This window comes from Giraffa tippelskirchi, chromosome 8 (assembly GCF_054371585.1).
Source record: "Giraffa tippelskirchi isolate mGirTip1 chromosome 8, T2T-mGirTip1v1.2.pri, whole genome shotgun sequence".
NCBI classification, from domain to species: domain Eukaryota; kingdom Metazoa; phylum Chordata; class Mammalia; order Artiodactyla; family Giraffidae; genus Giraffa; species Giraffa tippelskirchi.
Genome location: NC_137282.1, coordinates 18,353,761 through 18,373,809, shown reverse-complemented (window position 1 = coordinate 18,373,809; position 20,049 = coordinate 18,353,761). Strand labels below are relative to the sequence as shown.

General features: G+C 45.9%; 2 protein-coding genes across 57 annotated transcripts in view; one reads left to right on the top strand and one right to left on the bottom strand.

The window, feature by feature from the left end:
- Positions 1-1,689: 1,689 nt before the first annotated feature.
- MBOAT4 (membrane bound ghrelin O-acyltransferase MBOAT4) lies at positions 1,690-16,207 on the bottom strand. Of its 7 annotated transcripts, none has more exons than XM_081523544.1 (5): positions 15,978-16,207; positions 15,714-15,870; positions 10,661-10,833; positions 6,806-7,030; positions 1,690-2,793 (listed from the first exon to the last, which is right to left on the bottom strand). In XM_081523544.1, the coding sequence occupies exons 3-5, from the start codon at positions 10,780-10,782 to the stop codon at positions 1,830-1,832; spliced, it is 1,311 nt and encodes a 436-aa protein (XP_081379670.1). In that variant the 5' UTR covers positions 10,783-10,833; positions 15,714-15,870; positions 15,978-16,207; the 3' UTR covers positions 1,690-1,829. The 7 variants fall into 7 exon arrangements, with proteins under 7 accessions (XP_081379670.1, XP_081379668.1, XP_081379667.1 ...); XM_081523542.1 differs by lacking the exons at positions 15,714-15,870; positions 15,978-16,207 and adding exons at positions 12,804-12,910; positions 15,871-15,948; XM_081523541.1 differs by lacking the exons at positions 15,714-15,870; positions 15,978-16,207 and adding exons at positions 12,804-12,910; positions 15,898-15,948.
- Positions 16,208-16,271: 64 nt separating this feature from the next.
- The window catches only part of DCTN6 (dynactin subunit 6), a 42,570-nt gene continuing 38,792 nt past the window's right edge, over positions 16,272-20,049 (top strand). For all 50 annotated transcript variants that reach the window (XR_014063180.1, XR_014063178.1, XR_014063176.1 and 47 more), the window contains exon 1: positions 16,272-16,312. Coding sequence is in view for 1 of the 50 variants with exons in the window: in XM_081523551.1 (XP_081379677.1) it covers positions 16,290-16,312 (23 nt within the window). In the remaining 49 variants the exon portion in view is untranslated. The remainder of the gene's footprint in view (positions 16,313-20,049) is intronic.

The window sequence follows — 20,049 nt, the reverse complement described above, 5'->3', positions numbered from 1 at the left end:
TGTATACATATAGCTGTATAACCTCAGATATGCGGATGACACCACCCTTATGGCAGAAAGTGAAGAGGAACTAAAGAGCCTCTTGATGAAAGTGAAAGACAGGCAATAACCGACTGGTTCCAAATTGAGAAAGGAGTATATGAAGGCTGTATATTGTCACCCTGCTTATTTAACTTATATGCAGAGTATGTCATGCAAAATACTGGACTGAATGAAGCACAAGCTGGAATCAAGATTGCAGGGAGAAATATCAATAACCTCAGATATGCAGATGACGACTTCCCTGGTGGCTCAGACAGTAAAGTGTCTGCCTACAATGCAGGAGACCTGGGTTCAATCCCTCGGTTGGGAAGATCTCCTGGAGAAGGAAATGGCAACCCACTCCAGTATTCTTGCCTGGAAAATCCCATGGATGGAGGAGCCTGGTAGGCTACAGTCCACGGGGTCCTAAAGAGTTGGACACGAGTGAGCGACTTCACAAGCAGATGACACCACCCTTATGGCAGAAAGCGTAAAAGAACTGAAGAGCCTCTTGATGAAAGTGAAAGAGGAGAGTGAAAAAGCTGACTTAAAACTCAACATTCAAAAGATCATGGCATCCAGTCCCATCACTTCATGGCAAATAGATAGGGAAACAATGGAAACAGTGAGAGACTTTATTTTCTTGGGCTTCAAAATCACTGCAGATGGTGACTGCAGCCATGAAATTGAAAGACACTTGCTCCTTGGAAGAAAAGCTATGACCAACCTAGACAGCATATTTAAAAGCAGAGACATTACTTTGCCAACAAAGGTCCATCTAGGCAAACTATGGTTTTTCCGGTAGTCATGTATGGATGTGATAGCTGGATAATAAAAAAGGCTGAGTGCCAAAGAATTGATGCCTTCTAACTATGTTGCTGGAGAAGACTCTTGAGAGTCCCTTGGATGGCAAGGAGATCAAATTAGTCCATCCTAAAGGAAATCAATCTGGTATATTCATTGGAAGGACTGATATTGAAGCTGAAACTCCAATACTTTGGCCACCTCATGCAAAGAACTGACTCATTGGAAAAGACCCAATGCTGAGAAAGATTGAAGGCGGGAGGAGAAGGTGACGACAGAGGGTGAGATGGTTGGACTGCATCACTGACTCAATGGACATGAGTTTGAGCAAGCTCCAGGAGTTGGTGGTGGACAGGGAAGCCTGGCGTGCTGCAGTCCATGGAGTGGCAAAGTTGGACACGACTGAGCAACTGAACTGAAGTGAACTGCTTCCTCTTGAACCTCCCTCCCACCCACCCCCACCCCTCTAGGTTGTTACAGAACACTGGATTGAGCTCCCTGTGTTATACAGCAACTCGCACTAGCTATCTAGTTTACATATGGTAATGTATATGTTTCAATGCTACTCTCTCAATCCATCCCACCCATTCCTTCCCTCTCTGTGCCCACAAGTCCATTCTCTACGTCTGCATCTCTATTCCTGCCCTGCAATAGATTCATCAGTACCATTTTTCTAGATTCCATATATAAACATTAAAATATATTATATTTTTATGTATCATATTAAACCTAAACTTTGCTTCCACACATAAACTGTAACCCCTAAGAGAAGAAATCGTGTCTTTTTCCTTTCTGGATCCTCAGTATCAGCATCAGTAATAGATCATTAAAGATACACAGATTTCCATGTCAAGACATCAGGTATATACATCCATTACTTTAAAAAACAACAACAACAACAATTTTTATCATGGAAAAGTACAAATACATGCACCATCAAGGTGCCATCTGGTACTTTCTAACGTCTGTTTCATGGGCGTATGAGAGGAAGGATGGGAAAGATGTCAGTTACATTTATGCTTTCTCTTTGCCAACAGGAGAAGCAAAATACAGTACATCATGGGAAAGACACTGCTGTAAGAATTCCACAGCAGCCAGAGAGAGGAGAGGCTCCGGGCCTCCACTGCCAGCATTATGTAGGCGATGATGAGCTGGGTGTGGACCCAGCCCAGGGCTCTATAGAGCAGCCGCATGGGCCAGGAGCTGATGAACACGCTGGCGAAGGCGTGAATCAGATAGTCGGCTTCCACCATGACAGCCCAGCAGAGGAATCCGAACACCTGTCCTGGGTGGAGACCGTGCCACCAGGCCGAGAAGATGAACGTCTGCAACAAGGGCCAGGTCCCGCGCTGCTGGAAAACCAGGCGTCGGAGCCACCGAGCCGTGCTCTGGTTCCACTTCCTGGCGAACAGGGCTATCCTGTGGGTCGTTTCCAGCGTCCAAATGTCCGCATCGGGGAGGAGTCCCTCCTCACCCGGGCTGCCACCTAACTCAGATCCAAAGCCGGCCGCGCGGAGGAGGGAGTCATCCAGGAGCCAGTGGGAGTAGTAGGTGAGTTTGAAGAGCCCGGCCGTGGACCACAGGACGAAGACACACTGCAGCTGCCCGCAGCCACTGAGTCCTGCCCCAGCGCCCACCAACCTCCTCACGACCACCTTCAGACTCTCCAGTCCCAGGATCTGCAGCACCCTCCAGGTCAGAGCCCAGAAAGAGTGCCTGGACCACAAACTGCTGGGCCCTTCAACTCGAGCCTGAAACCTCTGGAAGGAACACAGTGGGCCTCCTAGGAGGGCAGGGAAGAAGAGCAAGTAGCTGAGATAGGGAAGAGCCCCATGCAGACGCTCAGACAAAGAGTTCTTGTTACCGGCGCATCCTGATGGTGCTTCCGCCTTCCCCTCACGAATGTCCAGAGACAGGGATGTGACCCTCTGGGTCAAGAGCATGAGGGAAGAGAGAGTGATGCAGAACCTGAAAGAGATTGTGGGGTTTTTTTAAGTAAAACAGTCCATAGTTTATTTTAGCCCCTTCCGATTGCTCAAACAAGATCCCTGGGCAAATGGGTGGCTCTAGACAATTGAGACCAATCTTGAGACTCTCCAGGAGATCCAGAGGTTAAGACTCCACCTTCCAATGCAGGGGGCATGGGTTCAACCCCTCTTTGGGGAACTAAGATCCCACATGCATGGGGGGCAGGGTGACCAAAAATTTTTTTAAAAATTTTTACGTAACAGGTAAGACCAATCTTATAGCCTGCAGTGCTGCCCCCAAAGACTCTTGGCTTAATTAAGAGCCACAGGATCCTCTGAGCAGGATGGAAAGGTAAATGGAGAAATGAATCCTTAGTCAGAGAGGCAAATAAAAGAAAAACAAGGAATATTATGGGGGAAATACTGAATATGTTATCTCTAAGATGGCTTGGGAGAAGGAAATGGCAACCCACTCCAGTATTCTTGCCTGGAGAATCCTGTGGACAGAGGAGCCTTGAGGGCTGCTGTCCATAGGGTCATACAGGGTCGGACATGACTGAAGCGACTTAGCATGTATGCATGCATTGCAAAAAGGAAATGGCAACCCACTCCAGTATTGTTGCCTGGAGAATCCCAGGGACAGAGGAGCCTGGTGGGCTGCCGTCTATGGGGTCGCACAGAGTCAGACATGACTGAAGCGACTGTGCAGCAGCAGCAGCAGCAAGAGTGGCTTATGAAGATTAGGATCAGAGACCTGGGAGAAATTTGCCACGGAAGAAACAGAACCTTAAGAATGAAGAGACTCTAGGAAGCTGAAGATCTGGACTGTAAGATTCTGCAGGCTTTGTTATACAGAGTGAAGTGAGTCAGAAAGAGAAAAATAAATGTTATATATTAATGCATGTTTATGGAATGTAGAAAAACGGTACTGATGAGCCTATTTGCAGGGCAGGAATAGAGATACGGATGTAGAGGGTGGTTTTGTGGACACAGTGGGGGAAGGAGAGGGTGGGATCAATTGAGAGAATAGCATTGACGGATATACACAACCATGTGTGAAACAAATCACTAGTGGGAGGCTCTGTATAACACAGGGAGCTCAGCCTGGTGCTCTGTGACGACCTAGAGGAGTAGGTTAGGGGGGTGTGGGTGGGAGGGAGTCTCAAGAGGTAGGATGTATACAGAGAATCCCATGGACAGAGGAGCCTGGTGGGCTATAGTCCATGGGGTTGCAATGAGTCAGACATGGCTGAACAACTAATACTTTTCACTTTTCATATATATAGTTTTGACTGGTTTGAATTGCTGTACGGCAGAAACCAACACAACATCGTAAAGCAATTATCCTCCAATTAAAAAATTAAAAAAAAAAAAAGAAAGATTTTGCAGGCTTTGGGATCTGGGCTGAGGAACAAGTGAGTCATGCTACAGGTTCAGGGTGTGTGCTAAGTCATTAGCAATTGGAGGCATGTTCCTAACCAGCCACCTGAGCTCTTGCTGCTTCACCCTCACAGTAGAGAAGACCCTGCTGGCAAGATTATCGTGGAGAAAATTAATGACAATTACAGTGACACATTCGACAATCAGGATTGCTGTCCTGTAGGGGAGAAAATGGTTCTGTTTCCCAACCAGTGCTGTTTCTGTGTCTGAGAACTGAAGGACAACTGACCTCCTTACTGACTTATCAAACAGTAAGCAAACCGGCACTGAATGCCACTAACCCCTGTTCACTCACCTTCTGTCAAGGGCTGAACGTGTCCACCCGACCCTCAATTCATATGTTGGAGTCTTAACCTCCAGCCCCTCAGAATGTGGGCCTTTTTTTTTTTCAATTTGTTTATTCGCTTTTGTTTTGGTATGGTTTTGGCTGCACCGCACGGCACATGGGATCTTAGTTCCCCAACCAGGGATGGAACCTGTGTCCCCTGAGTTGGGAGCACGGAGTCTTAACCACTGGACCGCCAGGGAGGTCCCTAAGATGTGTGTATTTGGAGCTAGGGTCTTCAAGGAGGTAATTAAGGTAAGATGAGGTCGTGAGGGTGGGCCCTAGTCCAAGGTAACTGGTCTCCTTAGAAGAAGAGTTCAGGACACAGACACACCGAGCGGGAGGACCATGGGAAAGCACAGGGAGAAGCATCTACAAGCCAAGGAGAGAGGCCTCAGGAGAAGCCGAACCTGCCAACACCTTGACCTGGACTTCCAGCCTCCAGAGGAAATAAACATCTGTTTTTGAAGCCACCTGTCTGAAGCCTTCTGTATGGGGGCCAGAGCAAACGAACACATCTTCCCACTTCAGCTCTGGCTCAGCCTCCTTCCCATTGAGCCAGATCCTGTTCGACTTGCTCCTCCAGGCCCCCCCAGGTCCAGGCTTCCCCCTGAGACCCTAAGTCACCACATCCCCGTCAGGACTCCCCACTCCCTACCCGCCCACCATCGTGCTTTCTCCTCAGAGAAGCAAGCCCTAGAGCCTTTGGTGAAAATAAAATAAAGAAAAGGGTTCTGGGTGCAGAGGGATGGCAAAGTGCAGGAACCAACGGCAGCTAGAATCAGAGAGGTGACCCTCGCCTCGATAGGTCACCACTCCAGTTCCCCAAGAGACTGTGGAGCCAGGCCAACGGCAACCACAGCGAGAGCCGGGAGCAACTGCTTCCCTCTAATCCTGCTGATCTCACTGGATCAGAAAAACACGTCTCTAGACTTCACCTGGCACCTGATTTTCTTTGCTGAATTGAGTGACTTCTCTTCTTCTAGGGGATGGAAGAGTTGTGTCTCAGTGAAAGTAAAACTGTTGCGGAGCAGGTGTCTGGAAATGCAGCGGAGGTTGACAGTCTTACCAAAAAACAGCAGGGCGGCTGCCAGCTGTGTGTCTAAACCACCTACACTGAGGTATATGTCCTCTGCTTAGTCACCTGCAGGCCGGGGGACTGGGACTCCTGGTTCACCCTCTTTCTCGGGCACAATGATAATTACAGCTGGTGCCAGGCACTGTGCTACGTAGGAAGCACATGGTAGTTACTAGGATATTAGTCATACATTTACACTTACGTTAAGTCTTCTACATACGAACAAGTTCTATTCAGAGAGAGCATTTGTGAGTCCAATTTGTTTGTTAAGTCCAACAGAGTTAGCCTAGGTACTCAACTAACACAATCAGCTAGATAGTACTGTACTAGGATAGGTTTATACAATAAATCCCCTACAGATGAACCTTCAAGTTGCGAACTTTCAAAGATGCGAACACGCATTCCATTAACATCAGATGGGAGTGAAATTGCGGCTTGCCCTCCATCTCCTGTTGCCGACGATCCTTCAGCTCTACCATCCCCCCCCCTCCTGTCAGTAACTCTATTGACTGCTTGCTCAGTGTCAGCCCCTGTGTGCCAGCTGTTGGACTGCACTTTTCAAGGTACTGTAAGATTAAAAATGTTTTCTTTATTTTTTTGTATATTTTGTTTTTTATGTATTGTTTGTGTGACAGTCAGTTTGGACCTTCCCTGTCTTAAACCGAAAAACAGCAGGAAGACTGCCAGCTGTGTGTCTAAACCACCTACACTGAGGTGGTTTAGACACAATTAATACTATTTTATAATACTTAAATAGTATTATAAACCTATTACAATATGTAGAGCTGATTGTATTAGTTGGGTACCTGTGCTAACTTTGTTGGACTCATGAACAGATTGGACTTAAGAACACGCTCTTGGAGTAGAACTCGTTCACAGGTAGCGGACTTACTGTATATTCATTACCTCTAACCTAAGAAGCTTGCAAGATAGGTATTGTTATCCCCCAACACACACACACACACACACACACACACACACACACACACACACATCCTTTATTTCAGAAAAAGACATGAAGGCTGAGAGAGGTTGACTGATTCACTCAAGATCACACTGTTGAGATGTGGAAGAATTCGGATTCAAACTCAACGCCCAGGTCCTCTCCACCATCTGGGTGGAAGCAAACGCTGGAGGGCTCGGTATCAGTGCAGGAACAGGCTGCTTTACCTTGTAGAAGGAGCTTCTTGCAGATAATATTCCGTATAGTGCAGACCCAGGTGGCACAGCGTCTGCCAGGTCATCTGAAAGAGGAAAGTCGGCCTGTGGACGTCCCGGGGGCCAAGCGAGTGGATGAGGACCACTGTGCAGAGGGCAGGGATGAAGACCAGCACAGCAAAGGCACCCATAGCAGCCACAGCCAGGGCGCCGCCTCCCACCAGGAGGAACAGGTACCTGGAACAGAGAGGACAGCCTGGCCTTGAGACTGCCTTCAAGCAGTGCACAGAGGAGTCAGTCCCATGGCAACCAGCTGGAAAGCCCCATGGAGGTGGACCCCACTTCACCCCTAAAGAAGTCACAGTGCTGTAGGAGAGAAACACGGGAGGCAGAGGCAGAGTAGATTTGTGAACTACTTCCTCGGGAGGCAAAACGTGATTCCTGCCTGGGTACCTCTCTTTGATGCCCACCATGGCAGTGAGGACACTTGGCCCCAACAGTCCTATGGGGACAGATCTGTAATGTTTCCCGGTAGGGCCACACACAGCCCTGTGCCTGCTGCCTGATCAAAAAGCTCTGGGAATCTAGGTTTGAGGATCTAGGAAGGGTCCAGATGTCATCTCAGCCAGATCGATCTCTTCCCTTTGACGTAGTCACACTGCCCTGGCCTTCAGAGGGAAGGTTGAGGGGAGGGGGTAGGCTCAATGTCTCCCTTTTAACATTTATTATTATTATTATTTTGCCGCATGACATGTGGGATCTTAGTTCCCCAACCAGGGATTGAACCCATGCCCCCTGCGTTGGGAGCATTAACCACTAGACCGCCAGGGAAGTCCAATGCCTCTCTATAACAAGTGTTTGAAAATTCAATGACAAAGTCTTTGTGTATCATTTAATAATGTTTGTCATCTGTATACATAGTTTAGGCTACTCTCCAAATTCACACAAATAAAATCATACAGTATATCCTTATTCGAGTAAAGCTGCTACCATTAGTATAATATTTTGTTTTGTTTTTTAATTTATTGAAGTATAGTTGATTTTCAGTCTTTCAGGTGTACAGCAAAGTGATTCAGTTAAACACACACATATATCCTTTTTCAGATTTTTTCCAATATAGGTGGCTACAAGATATTGAATACAGTTCCCTGTGCTATCCAGTAAGTCCTTGTTACGTATCCATTTTATGTATAGTAGTGTGTATATGTCACTTCCAAACTTCTAATTTATCTCTCCTCCCCCTCCCCCAGCTATCCCCTCCGGTAACCGTAAGTTTGTTTTCTGTGCCTCTGAGTTTTTCTGTTTTGTAAATAACTTCCTTTGTATCATTCTTTTAGATTCCACGGGTAAGTGATATGTGATTTTGTCATGTCTACCCTTAATCCACCCTACTGCACTTTAAGGACTCATGACTTAGCACTTTTTATAATGCTGTAAATACCCACATCAACATCAATGGTTTGGAGCTTGCCTCCCTCGGAAGCCAGTGGATGACTCGAGGACCAGCAGAGACCCTGGAGATTCCACATAATGAAGACTCAGCTCTTCTTTCCACAGTATATGGAGGTTTGTTTGGTTTTTGCTTTTAATCGGTGCCAAGTTAATAAATCTGAACAAAGAGGTCAGAAGAAACCATCTGAAACAGGGACGGAGCAGTCAGGGACAAGAAAAATGAATGAATATGCCCCAGGGTGTGGATCGAGGCTCCTTGGCTCACGTGCTTGTGACAGACATGCCTTTGCAAAGATATCTTCCTATCTTGAGGGAGATGTAGGTTCCTCAGTATGAGAGGCTCCATTCCACAGGCCCTGGCCCTTCCTGAACCACGTGTTGAGCCTATGTGTGGGGTGCCTCCTCCCCCAGCCTGCCCCTTTGAACACTGTGGTTTAAGCCTTCACCACCTTCCCATCGAAAAATAAGGGAAAACATTTATTCCTTACACAGCACAGGTGAAACCTGAAGCAACTGCCCTGGGGATTTGTAAGCACTGTTAAGTCAGAAAAACAAAAACATATTGTTTATTAACACATGTGCATGGTACTGATGAACCCATTTGCAGGGTAGGGATAGAGACTCAGGCAGAGAGAATGGACTCGCAGACACAGAGGGGGCTGGGAGGGTGGGACCCACTGAGACAGTAGCACTGACATATTTACACCACCATGTGTAAAACAGGCAGCTAGTGGGAATCTGCTGAATAGCACAGGGAGCTCAGCTCAGTGCTCTGTGATGACCTAGAGAGGATGGGACGGTGGGGTTTGGGAAAGGGAGGGAGGGCCAGAAGGGAGGGGATATATGCATACTTATAGTTGACTCATGCTGTGGTACAGCAGAAACAAAGACAGCACTGTAAAGCAGTTACACTCCAATTAAAAAATAATTTAAAAAAAGAAAAAAATATCTACACGTGTACAATGCAAGGTGCATGATTTTTTTGAGTGTTTATTTTATTCTGGGCATTGGGCCAATAATCCCTTTATAAGAAATATCTTTATTTAATCCTTAAAATAATCCCATGAGGATTATATTATTATTGTTGTTATTTCCATTTTACAGATAAAGGCCAAGTTTATTCACATATACAAGGACACTCAGGAAGAGAGGGCCCAGGACTCACCAAGCTGACTCCAAAGCCAGAAATCTTAACCTGTGGGAATTAACCTTTACTCCTGCATTCATTTTGCTTTATTGTTTGTGATTCTTCCTCAATAGTAAACTTTTTTTTTTTACAACTGCTTACTTCATCTCTGAAACAAAGGTGAAGAGCCACCAACTAGCTGTGTACCTGTAATAGTCTACCACAGTTGAATCAAACTCAGCCATCCTGATTGTTAGATATAGCCAGATTTTACATAAGAACCCCCAATATGTAAAAATCCAAATTTCATAAATAAGTGAATTATTAGGAGGTAGAACTTTGGCAATGGATTTTAACTTTGCAAAAGGATATACTATAAAACTTTTTTTTCATAGAACTTTTTTACAAAATAAGGACTGTCTCTAATGTATTGAGTTGATTGGTTATAAAAAATCATTTTAATCAGTATCAAATCTCTGATGTGAAGTGAAAGTAACTCAGTCATGTCCAACTCTTTGCGACCCCATGGACTATATATAGTCCTTGGAATTCTCCAGGCCAGAATACTGGAGTCAGTAGCCTTTCCCTTCTCCAGGGGATCTTCCCAACCCAGGGATCGAACCCAGGTCTCCCTCATTGCAGTCGGATTCTTTACCAGCTGAGCCATGAGGGAAGCCGAAAAACAGTGGAGTGGGTAGCCTATCCCTTCTCCAGTGGATCTTCCCGACCCATGAATCGAACTAGGGTCTCCTGCGTTGTAAATAGATTCTTTACCAACTGAGCTATCAGAGAAGCCCATCAAATTTTTAGTGACAATAATCACTAGATCCCAGGTTGAGATAAAACTAATCTAAGAAAATTGGTTTTGACTTACTTCATTTCTCTGGGAAATCATACAAAGCACTTAAAATAATCATATTTAATAAAATTTAATTTTATTGAAAATGATAGAATTCCATGAAACTAAAACTGCTCAAGAACATCTGGAGTGCATGGTTGACTTATAGATGCATCCATTTGGGGAAACCTATATTACCCCAACATTCATCTCTCCCTGGTTTATTTTCACCCTTTTCCCGTTTAATGTGAACTTATAAAACTTAGCTGAGTCAGTGCAGACATGATGTTAATTTCCAATTCTGATTCACTCTATTAGACATATGCATAATCAAGCAATCAATAATCAGTGGCAGTGATGATAACTTAAAAACGACCAGTGTAATTAATATTTAATATTCACATGTGCACTCCAACCTAGACATAAGAGCAAAATTAGCCATCAAACCTACCTGGCCTGGGTGGAACATGAATCCATAATGCAGAGATAATTAAACAGAAGTGCAAAAGGAAAAGCAGCTCCTTGATAAAGTGACACAGGATCAAGGAAGAACAGCTGGAGCCAATCCATCATGAACTGGAACAAAAGATGCTGTCCTTCCTAGAGTCCTTAACTGATGCTTTCCTGAAAGAGAAGTCTCAATCAGATTCTCTTTGATCTTTTTATATGGTTTAGGAATGGTGAGAAAAAGGCAAACAAAAGCACTGGAGATAAGCAGTATAAAAAGTTGGCTTTCTGATAAAGGGAACTCACTATAGAAACCAAAACATATATGGTGTTATATTACTTAACAAGGACATGTACAAAAGCATTGCTTTCAGAAGTTCTGGTTTTGTTTATATACTGCAGTGTTTGCCTTTCCAGTCATCTGACTGTCATATTCTTTTCACTAAGTAAATGAAAAATCTCATTTTCCCATTGAGGACAGTTAACCCGCTGGATTAGGAAGGGGAGCAAGAACATGAGCTGTGAGAAAGGGAGGCAGGTTCTCAAAGACTAGGAAGACTATCCCTCCCAATCATTTCCTCCCTGGGCTCCTTATACTCTTTCCTTATGCTCTATTCTTTTTTATAGTACCTGGTCACCACCCCCTGTATATCTACTTCTGGATTAGTTTATTGCCCATCTCCCTGTGAGTTCTACAGGGGAGGAACTTTGTTTTGTTTATTGCTGTATTCCCTGCACATAGAACAGTGCTGGGTGTGTATGATGTGCTCAATAAGCGTTTGTTAAAATTCAAAAGGTTGTAAGGAAGAAAAATTGTGGAGAGAAATATTTAAAGGGAAGCTTTTCTTTAGGATGTGGACAAGCAATCCAAGAGACGCTGCCTAGAAGCAAGACAAGAACAAGAAGCCTCATGGCAAGCTGAGGTCCATCTACTGAGCCCAGAGCATTACCGCGCTGTCCCTGACCAGCCATTTTTCATCTCTGAAGGTACCGTGAGAGCAAGCAGCCTTAAATAAGAGACAGGAAAGTATAGCCTGATATAATATCATCTTAAGGAAAAAAAAATCTTAAAGGCAAGGACCACCTGTTAGTGAGCTACAAATCTTCACAGAAGAGAAAGCATGAAAGGAAGTCTCCTGTTGGCTGGGGAACTCTGAGCAAATCACTTTATCCCTCTGAGACTGAAGGCCTTCATCTTAAAATTAGATGCAATAATGCCAGTTATTCAGCAAAATTGTTCTGTTGTCTTCAAGAGAATTGTTATGAAGATTAGATACCGTATATAAAAGCATGGAGGATAAACTGGTTGGTTAGATGTAGTTGAAGGTAAAACAACTGGTTAATAAAAATGATGAGCACTAGTGGGCCGCCGATTTATGACAGACCTGGGCTAAGCGCTTGGGATAGAACGATGAATATGATATGGCTTCTGCCCTCCAGTAGCTCTGATTTGACTAGGAGGAAGGAAAAGGCAACAAATACTTTCATTAAAGAACTATTGATGCAGTATATCACTGGCATACTGCAGTGAATAAATAAAGAAGGAATCATCTACAGAGATAGGGAATTTTTCAAATGCAAGGGAAGTAGAGAAGGGGGAATGCTTAAATTGGCTCTGGAAGGATGTTCCCAAACAGATGGATAGTTTTTTCCAGGCCACAGATGGCACAAAACCCTAGACAAACACTAGAGCAATTAATGGGAGAAAAGGGCTCCCTAAGCAATGAATAAGCTCACATCATATTAAACATTAAAATGCAACCACAACTCCCATTGAATATAGTTGCTAGGTTCAGAAGAATTGAGCTGCACTTATTTTGATAGGGAAAAGTTATGCTTTTTGTCATTGAATTAAATATTTATTAATACCTACTTGTACTTTTCTTCTTGAATTTTGGAATCAATACATTTTACTTTCAGGTCTCAAACAATTTATAGATTTCTCAAAAAGCTTATAGGCCCTAGACACTGTACCTAATATTGATAAAATGGTCCTTCTTATAATCATGCTCTCGCAATTAATTTTGCATCAACTCAGGCTTCGCTGCCCAGATCTTTGGTCAGACACCAGTTTAAATATTGCAGCAAAGGTATTTTTAAGGTAATATTAACATTTAAATCAATAGACTTTGAGTAAAACAAATCACCATCCAAAATGTGGGAGGGCCTCATCCAATCAGTTGAAGGTCTGAAGAGCAAAGACTGAGCAAAGTTGGACCAAAGACTCCTGGTCTTTCTGGTGACCCACTTCCACCTACCAGAAACAGATTTATAAAGTTACATTGTGATACAAAGCCTGGCTGGACTGGCCAGGCTGCTCACCCTCCCCATGTTTTGGAGTCAGTCTGCTCTTTGCCAAAGGAGGCTGCTGCTGCTGCTGCTAAGTCGCTGCAGTCGTGTCCGACTCTGTGCGACCCCATAGATGACAGCCCACCAGGCTCCCCCGTCCCTGGGATTCTCCAGGCAAGAACACTGGACTGGGTTGCCGTTTCCTTCTCCAGTGCATGAAAACGAAAAGTGAAAGTGAAGTCGCTCAGTCGTGTCCGACTCTTAGCGACCCCATGGACTGCAGCCTTCCAGGCTCCTCTGTCCATGGGATTTTCCGGGCAAGAGTACTGGAGTGGGTTGCCATTGCCTTCTCCTAAATTAATTTAGACATTGCTTAAAAGTGAATAGGTGTTTACGGGCTTGGAGACAACAGGATATTCTAAATTCATCCGTATATTTATTCAAGGTTTTTTTTTAAGTATCAACTATGTGTCAGGTATTATGGCCGGTGTTGAGTAAAGAGTAGGGCCAAAGTGGGAATTCCCTGGTGGTCCAAGGGTTAGGATTCTGCACTTCAACTGCAGGGGGCATGGGTTCGATCCCTGATCAGGGAACTAAGATCCCGCATCAGTTAAAAGGCCTTAGGGGCAGAGCTAGAGCTTCCCTGAAGAAATTCTACCTGCAGACAGTGGCTGCGCATCATGTATGAGTGTTGCAATGTGCCCTGCAGATTTCTTACCTGCCTAACCAACCCCCACGATCACATTAACCATTCCCTGCAATCAGCCTCTTCTTTTATTATCTTCCAATGCTTTTGTTTCTGTGGTTGAACCCTGACTGATACACTGAACATGAGACTTAAACAGTCAGAAGAGGGGTAGGGGTAGAGGGCAGGTTTGGGTCTGAATTCAACCTGGCTTCTTGGAGAATCAAAGTGTGATTATGTTCTCGAAAGTTGGGGTCCAGGTCCTCGCTGCTCAAAAGCCAGTAAACAGACCAGGTTGGTGGAAAGGAAAGTTTGCTTTATTTTGGATGCTGGCAACAGGGGTGGGGGAGGACAGATGTCTGTCCAAAGGTGGACTCCCCCCAACACACACTGACAACCAGGGGGGCATGAGCTTTTATAAACCGAGGGAGGGGGCTACATGCAGTAACGGCACAGTCTGCTCTGACAATCCTCTTCAAGTTGGTCATTGGTGGTCTGACCAGCTTCATCTTGATTGTTTTCAGTTCAGGTCAGTTCAGTCGCTCAGTCGTGTCCAACTCTTTGAGACCCCATGTATCGCAGCACGCCAGGCCTCCCTGTCCATCACCAACTCCCGGAGTTTACCCAAACCCATGTCCATTGAGTCGGTGATGCCATCCAACCATCTCATCCTCTGTCGTCCCCTTCTCCTCCCGCCCCCAATCCTTCCCAGCATTAGGGTCTTTTCCAATGAGTCAACTCTTTGCATGAGGTGGCCAAAGTATTGGAGTTTCAGCTTGTTTTAAATACAGTTAATCTTCAGTTCCAGGGCCAGTTTGTTTCCATTTCTTTGAGGCCAGTTCTTGAAACTGTGGTAGCTGACGTCACGGCTACAGTCTGGTCATCACGTAGTTAGCGTCTTCCACCTGGTGGGGTTTTCAGTGTCTATGAGACAGCTCACAGCAGATGGCTCAGAATATTATCCAAAGCCTTTGAGAAGGAACTAAAGGTCCCTGACTATGCTTAATGAGTACATCATTAGTATTTGGTCTCCTTTGACTGCTATCCTTTGTTTCCATATTTTCTCATTTCTCTAATTAAACTAATAAGTTTTGACTGAGATTTCAACAGACAAAAGGCAGGCAGAGGACATGGTGGGAAGGCTCATAGGGTCCTGCTCTGTTTCAAAGAAGAGGAAGAGGAACATGAAATTAAAGAAGAGAGAAGTGGGCAGGGGCTGGATCAAGCCCAGAGATAGGTAATGAAAATGAGTTTGGATTTTAAAAAGAATAAGAAGTAAAAAAAATAACTGAATTTGGTTTTTAAAGGATGATTTTAGCTACGGAAGAATAGCTTGGATGGAAATGTGATTTTAGAGGTCAAGGGTAGAAGGTGCAGACTACAGAGGGAGATTTAGAGATAGTAAATGATGCAAACTGAAAGAATGAGACCTAGGACCAGCAGAGGTGAAAGTCGCTTAGTCATGTCCGATTCTTTGCGACCCCATGGACTATACAGTCCATGGAATTCTCTAGGCCAGAATACTGGAGTGGCTTGGTTAGCCTTTCCCTTCTCCAGGGGATTTTCCCAACCCAGGGATCGAACCCAGGTCTCTCGCATTGCAGGCGGATTCTTTATCAGCTGAGCCACAGGGGAAGCCCAGGACCAGCAGAAGTTGTTGGTCAATTATATGTGGACAGCTGAAGACAACTGAGGGTAACTTGAGTTTCTGGCTTGAGCAACTGGGTGAATGGTGGACTCCTTTATTGAGACAGAGATCAAAGGACTAACTTACATTCTTCAGAGAGAAGTGCCTGCGAGCTCAGGTGCTTCAGACGTGTCCAACTCTTTGGGACCCCACGGACTGCAGCTTGAGGGCTTCTCTGTCCATGGAATTTTTCAGGCAAGAATACTGGAGTGAGTTACCATTTCCTTCTCCAGGGGATCTCCCCATCCCAGGGATTGAACCGGAGCCTCCTGCAAGAACGGAACGGCTACCCACTCCAGCATTCTGGTCTGGAGAATTCCATGGACAGAGGAGGCTGGCAGGCTACGGTCCATGGGGTCACAAAGAGTCAGACAGGACTGAGCGATTTTCACTCACCCACTCCTGCATTGGCAGGCAGATTCTTTACCACTGTGCCACCAAAGCTCCGTCATGGACATTTTAGGTTTCATAAGACCTCGCAGCATCCAGGTCAAGTGGGCATTCGAATAATCAGGTGTGAAGCTTGGCAAGAAGGACAGAATTGGAGACTAACCTGAGAAAGACAACAGGTAGAGGGTACTTAACTTACGGCGGGGGCGGGGGAACAGCTCACAGCTCACATTGAAAGGGAAAAGGGCCCAGGTTTAGCAGGAACTTAACTGAGAATGAACAGTGGGGCTTAATGAGGTCACAATGACTTGCGTTGGATCTGACTTAAGCGCTGTTTTAAATCCGAGTCCACCAATTCTATTACTGCACTAACAATCAGTTTCCGGCCAAACACCGCCGCCTGCCTGGAGCCGCCTCACGCAGAACTGAAACTTCCAACGCGAGCCGGCCCCGCCCCCGACCCAGCGAGCAGCGCCCAGGCTCCGCCCCTTCCCTGTCCTGCCAGGCTCTAGAATCGCCCGCAGAGATCATCGCTGTGCCTAGGCGGTTGTGTCGATCCAACTGGAGACCGGAGCCGAAACCATGGCGGAGAAGACTCAAAAGAGGTGGGTCGCTGTCTGAGAACCTATCTTCTCCTCCCCGCAGGGGTGGAATCTGCTCTTGGTCGCCAGTGGTGGGGACTTAGGTGGTGTCCTATTCCAGGCGCCCGGCCCAGATGGTTCCTAAGGCCCAGACCGGGCGTTCGCGGAGGGAGGAGGCGACGGGCTGGGGGTAGCAAGGGCCGGGAAGGATGCGGAATGGGGTGGGGGAAGGTTCTGGTTCGTGGTCCCTCGGTGGCCTCGCTGGCCCTCCGCCACGTGCCCACGCTGTCTCGGTTGGGCCTGCTGGGGATGCAGGGCGTCCCCGCCGCCTGGGACGCGGAGGGACCCTCCCCTTTTCCGCGGCGCTCCGAGCCTCTGTAGCTGTCCTGAGTCCCCATCACCCACGGCCCCCGAGACCCTCCCTGTCCGTCGGGGGCGCTCCGTGTATGTGTAGACGGACTCAGCGGGGGCCGCGCCTGGGCCAAAGCTAGCTGCTTGGTAGACGCGTGGGGACGGGCTTCGGGGCTGCTGGGCGCAGTCGGTGGAAAGGGACAGCTGGGATGCAAGACAAGCTTCAGTTAAACCGTTTCCCAAAGCAGCAGAGTACCCTCTGCTGACTCTCTTATAAACTGAACACCGACAAGCCTTGTTTTGGGCGGGGGCGGCATAAGTTAACATTTAGGTTTTTCATCCGTTTAGGCAAGTAATTGTAATCTGTACATAAGCTAAAGAGGAACAGATATGCTAGGAATATTATGCACAGTATATATAGGAGTGTGCTGTGGAGATGAGGGTACTGTTGATATTTTATTAGTTAGGACTTCGACTAAGTCTTCGCTCAACTGCCTGCTCCCCGCTCCGCCCCTTCACTCCAGAGTTTAATTATTAGCATCTGCCTACAACGCAGGAGATCCGGGTTCAATCCCTGGGTTGGGAAGATCTCCAGGAGAAGGAAATGGCAACCCACTCCAGTATTCTTGCCTGGAAAATTCTATGGACGGAGTAGCCTGTTAGGCTACAGTCCATGGGGTCGCAAAGAGTTGAACACGACTGAGCCACTTCACTCACAAAGAAATATGCTGACTGTGACACACCCAACCTAGGGCGTCTTCCTTGGGCATAAAACTGAAGACAGGGCACTTTTGAGTCTCTTCTGTTCTCACTTGCCCAGTATAAGTTAAATATTAGATAATCCTTTTTTTCATTAAAAAAAAAAATTCATAGCAAGAGGGAGGCTGAGGGAATGGAAAACTAGGATCAGAAATCATGTGTAAAATGAGATGTTTTATAGAGGTTAATTTATTCGTCCATGACTTAATAAGATTGCTTTTTTAAACACACAAACCCACCTGAAGGGAAAAGGATCAGAGAAAAAGTGTTTATATATGGTGATACATTTCAAGGGCAAAATCATTCAGCTGACACGGGAAAACTGTCCAAAATGACAGGATGTTTCCAGGAAACTTCCAGGTAACAGAAGAGAGATGATTGATGTTAGTGTTTTAGAGTGTGGCTGAGCACAAACCTTAGCATGGACTATTGCTATACACCTTCAAGCCCTGCCCCTTTACCAGGTAACAGTTGCTCAGTTGCCCAACTCTTTGTGACCCCATGGACTGTAGCCCGCCAGGCTCCTCTGTCTATGAAATTTTTCAGGCAAGAATACTGGAGTGGGTTGCCAGACATTTATTTTGGGGAGGGGTGGGTGATCTTCCCAACCCAGGGATTGAACCTGCTTCTTTTTCATTTCCTGCATTGACAGGCAGATTCTTTACCAGCAAACCACCTGGGTTTACCTGGGAAGCCATGTAACAGTTACTGGGCTGCTGCCATAAGCAATCAACTGTCAGTGAGCAGCCCTTAGCGGTCCTGCTCAGCCATCCATTGATGCTGCAGTGGGCCCCTCCCACAAGCCGCCAGCTGTCAGTGCGAGACAGTGGTCCCCTCAGTCAGCAGAGGGGTGGTCTTTAGGCCTTAGGCAGAGAGTCAGGTAAGAGGCAGATCCTGGGGATAGTTGGGGGCTGTTTCCTGCAGGGCTCCAGAGCCCTGGCCAAGGCTGCCCACTGGCCAAGCTCAGGCCTTGAGAGGCTGTGAACCTCTCCTCCATCCCTGTGTGTGTGGCATAATGGCTGCGGCATCTGCATAGGATGCAGTCTGCAGGACCTAGTCCCTGCCCTAAGGGTGGCTTGAGGAGCCTGAGGGTCATTGGGGTCCTGGGCACCTGTCTCCCTCAGCGATGACGGCTAGACAGCGTCTGGGGATGGGCCCTGATGGATATCTGCCTCCTCTTAGCCAGGACCTGGACTTCGGAAGGTGACAGTTGTGCCTTGGGACCTGGCCCTTTCTTGTCAGAACAGAGAATAGCATTTGTTTGGTAGAGATTTACAGGAACATCATTACCTGACCATGAGCTGACCTCAAGAACAAAGGCTCTGACACCAGGATGTTTGCGACAGCTAACCATGCCCCCACCCCAGTTCCTTGAAAAGGGCTTGGCTGAAGGCTTTCAGGGAGTTTGGGGGTTTTAAGGCATAAGCCACCCATCTCCTTGCCTGGCCCTGCAGTAAACCTTCCTCTGCTCCAACCTTTGACGTTTTAGTATTGTTTGGCCGCTTTGTGAGTTACATGGACTTGTGTTTCGATATTATTACAACAGTGATGTCCCAGGAATGAACTTTGCTTCAAGAAATTTCAAGGTCCTGGGCTTCAATTTCCTCATCTAGAAAATGAGAGGTTTGGAGCATTTTCTGTTTTCTACTCCATGTCACTAAAGTTTTTCCTTCTCCTATTCAATAGAAAGGTTATATATTTTCTGTGATTTCAGCAGACAAGTGACATGTAGTAACCCAGATGGATCATTTTTAAATTGTATTAACTTGTGCCTTGTAGAGAGTCAATGTCTGTCAGAATGATGGAGACAGACGTAGCTGTGTCTCCTCTGGACATTTCTTAAAGATAGACTTAAGGCTTATAAGTTTTTGATTTTATCAGTATTCTTTTTTTTTAAACTTATTTACTTTTGGCTATTCTGGGTCTTCATTGCTGTGTGAGGACTTTCTCTAGTTGCACTGTGTGGGCTTCTCATTGCAGCGGCTTCTCTTGTTGCCAGGCATGGGCTCTAGGCTCGGTTTTCAGTGGATATGTGAGCAAACTATAGGAGATAGTGAAGGACAGGGAAGCCTGGTGTGCTGCAGTCCATGGAGTCAAAGAATTGGACACAACTTAATGACTGAACGACAGTGTGGAATCTTCCTGGACCAGGAATCGAACCCATGTCCCTGCATTGGCAGCCAGATTCTTAACCACTAGACCACTAGGGAAGTTCTGTTGGATATTCTTTTTACTTAGAGTTTTAAAAATACTTTGTGATAGGAAGATTTGTTCACTTACATTTATAGAAGAAAAATCAGTGCATGTCTTTATTAAGTTTTCTACATCAGTATGGAAGTGGTGATTTTTTTTAAGTATTTATTTCTGGTGTTACTCTGCATTTATATTAGGGAATATTTGGGTGGATTCTGGAATATGAATGATGGAGAAACATGTTAAAGAGTTTGTACTCTGCTGACTCTCAGCTATATTTCTGGTCTAGTGCTCTCTCATAGCCCCAGATCTAGCTATACTGGGTCTTTCTCCATGGGTACCTCAAACTGAGTTCATCTAAAATGTAACCAAATAACTTCCATCTTTCATTTTCTTACTTTTCTATGTACTGATGTTTTTCAAATCTTCCAACAGATATGTCAAATGCCTCCTAATTT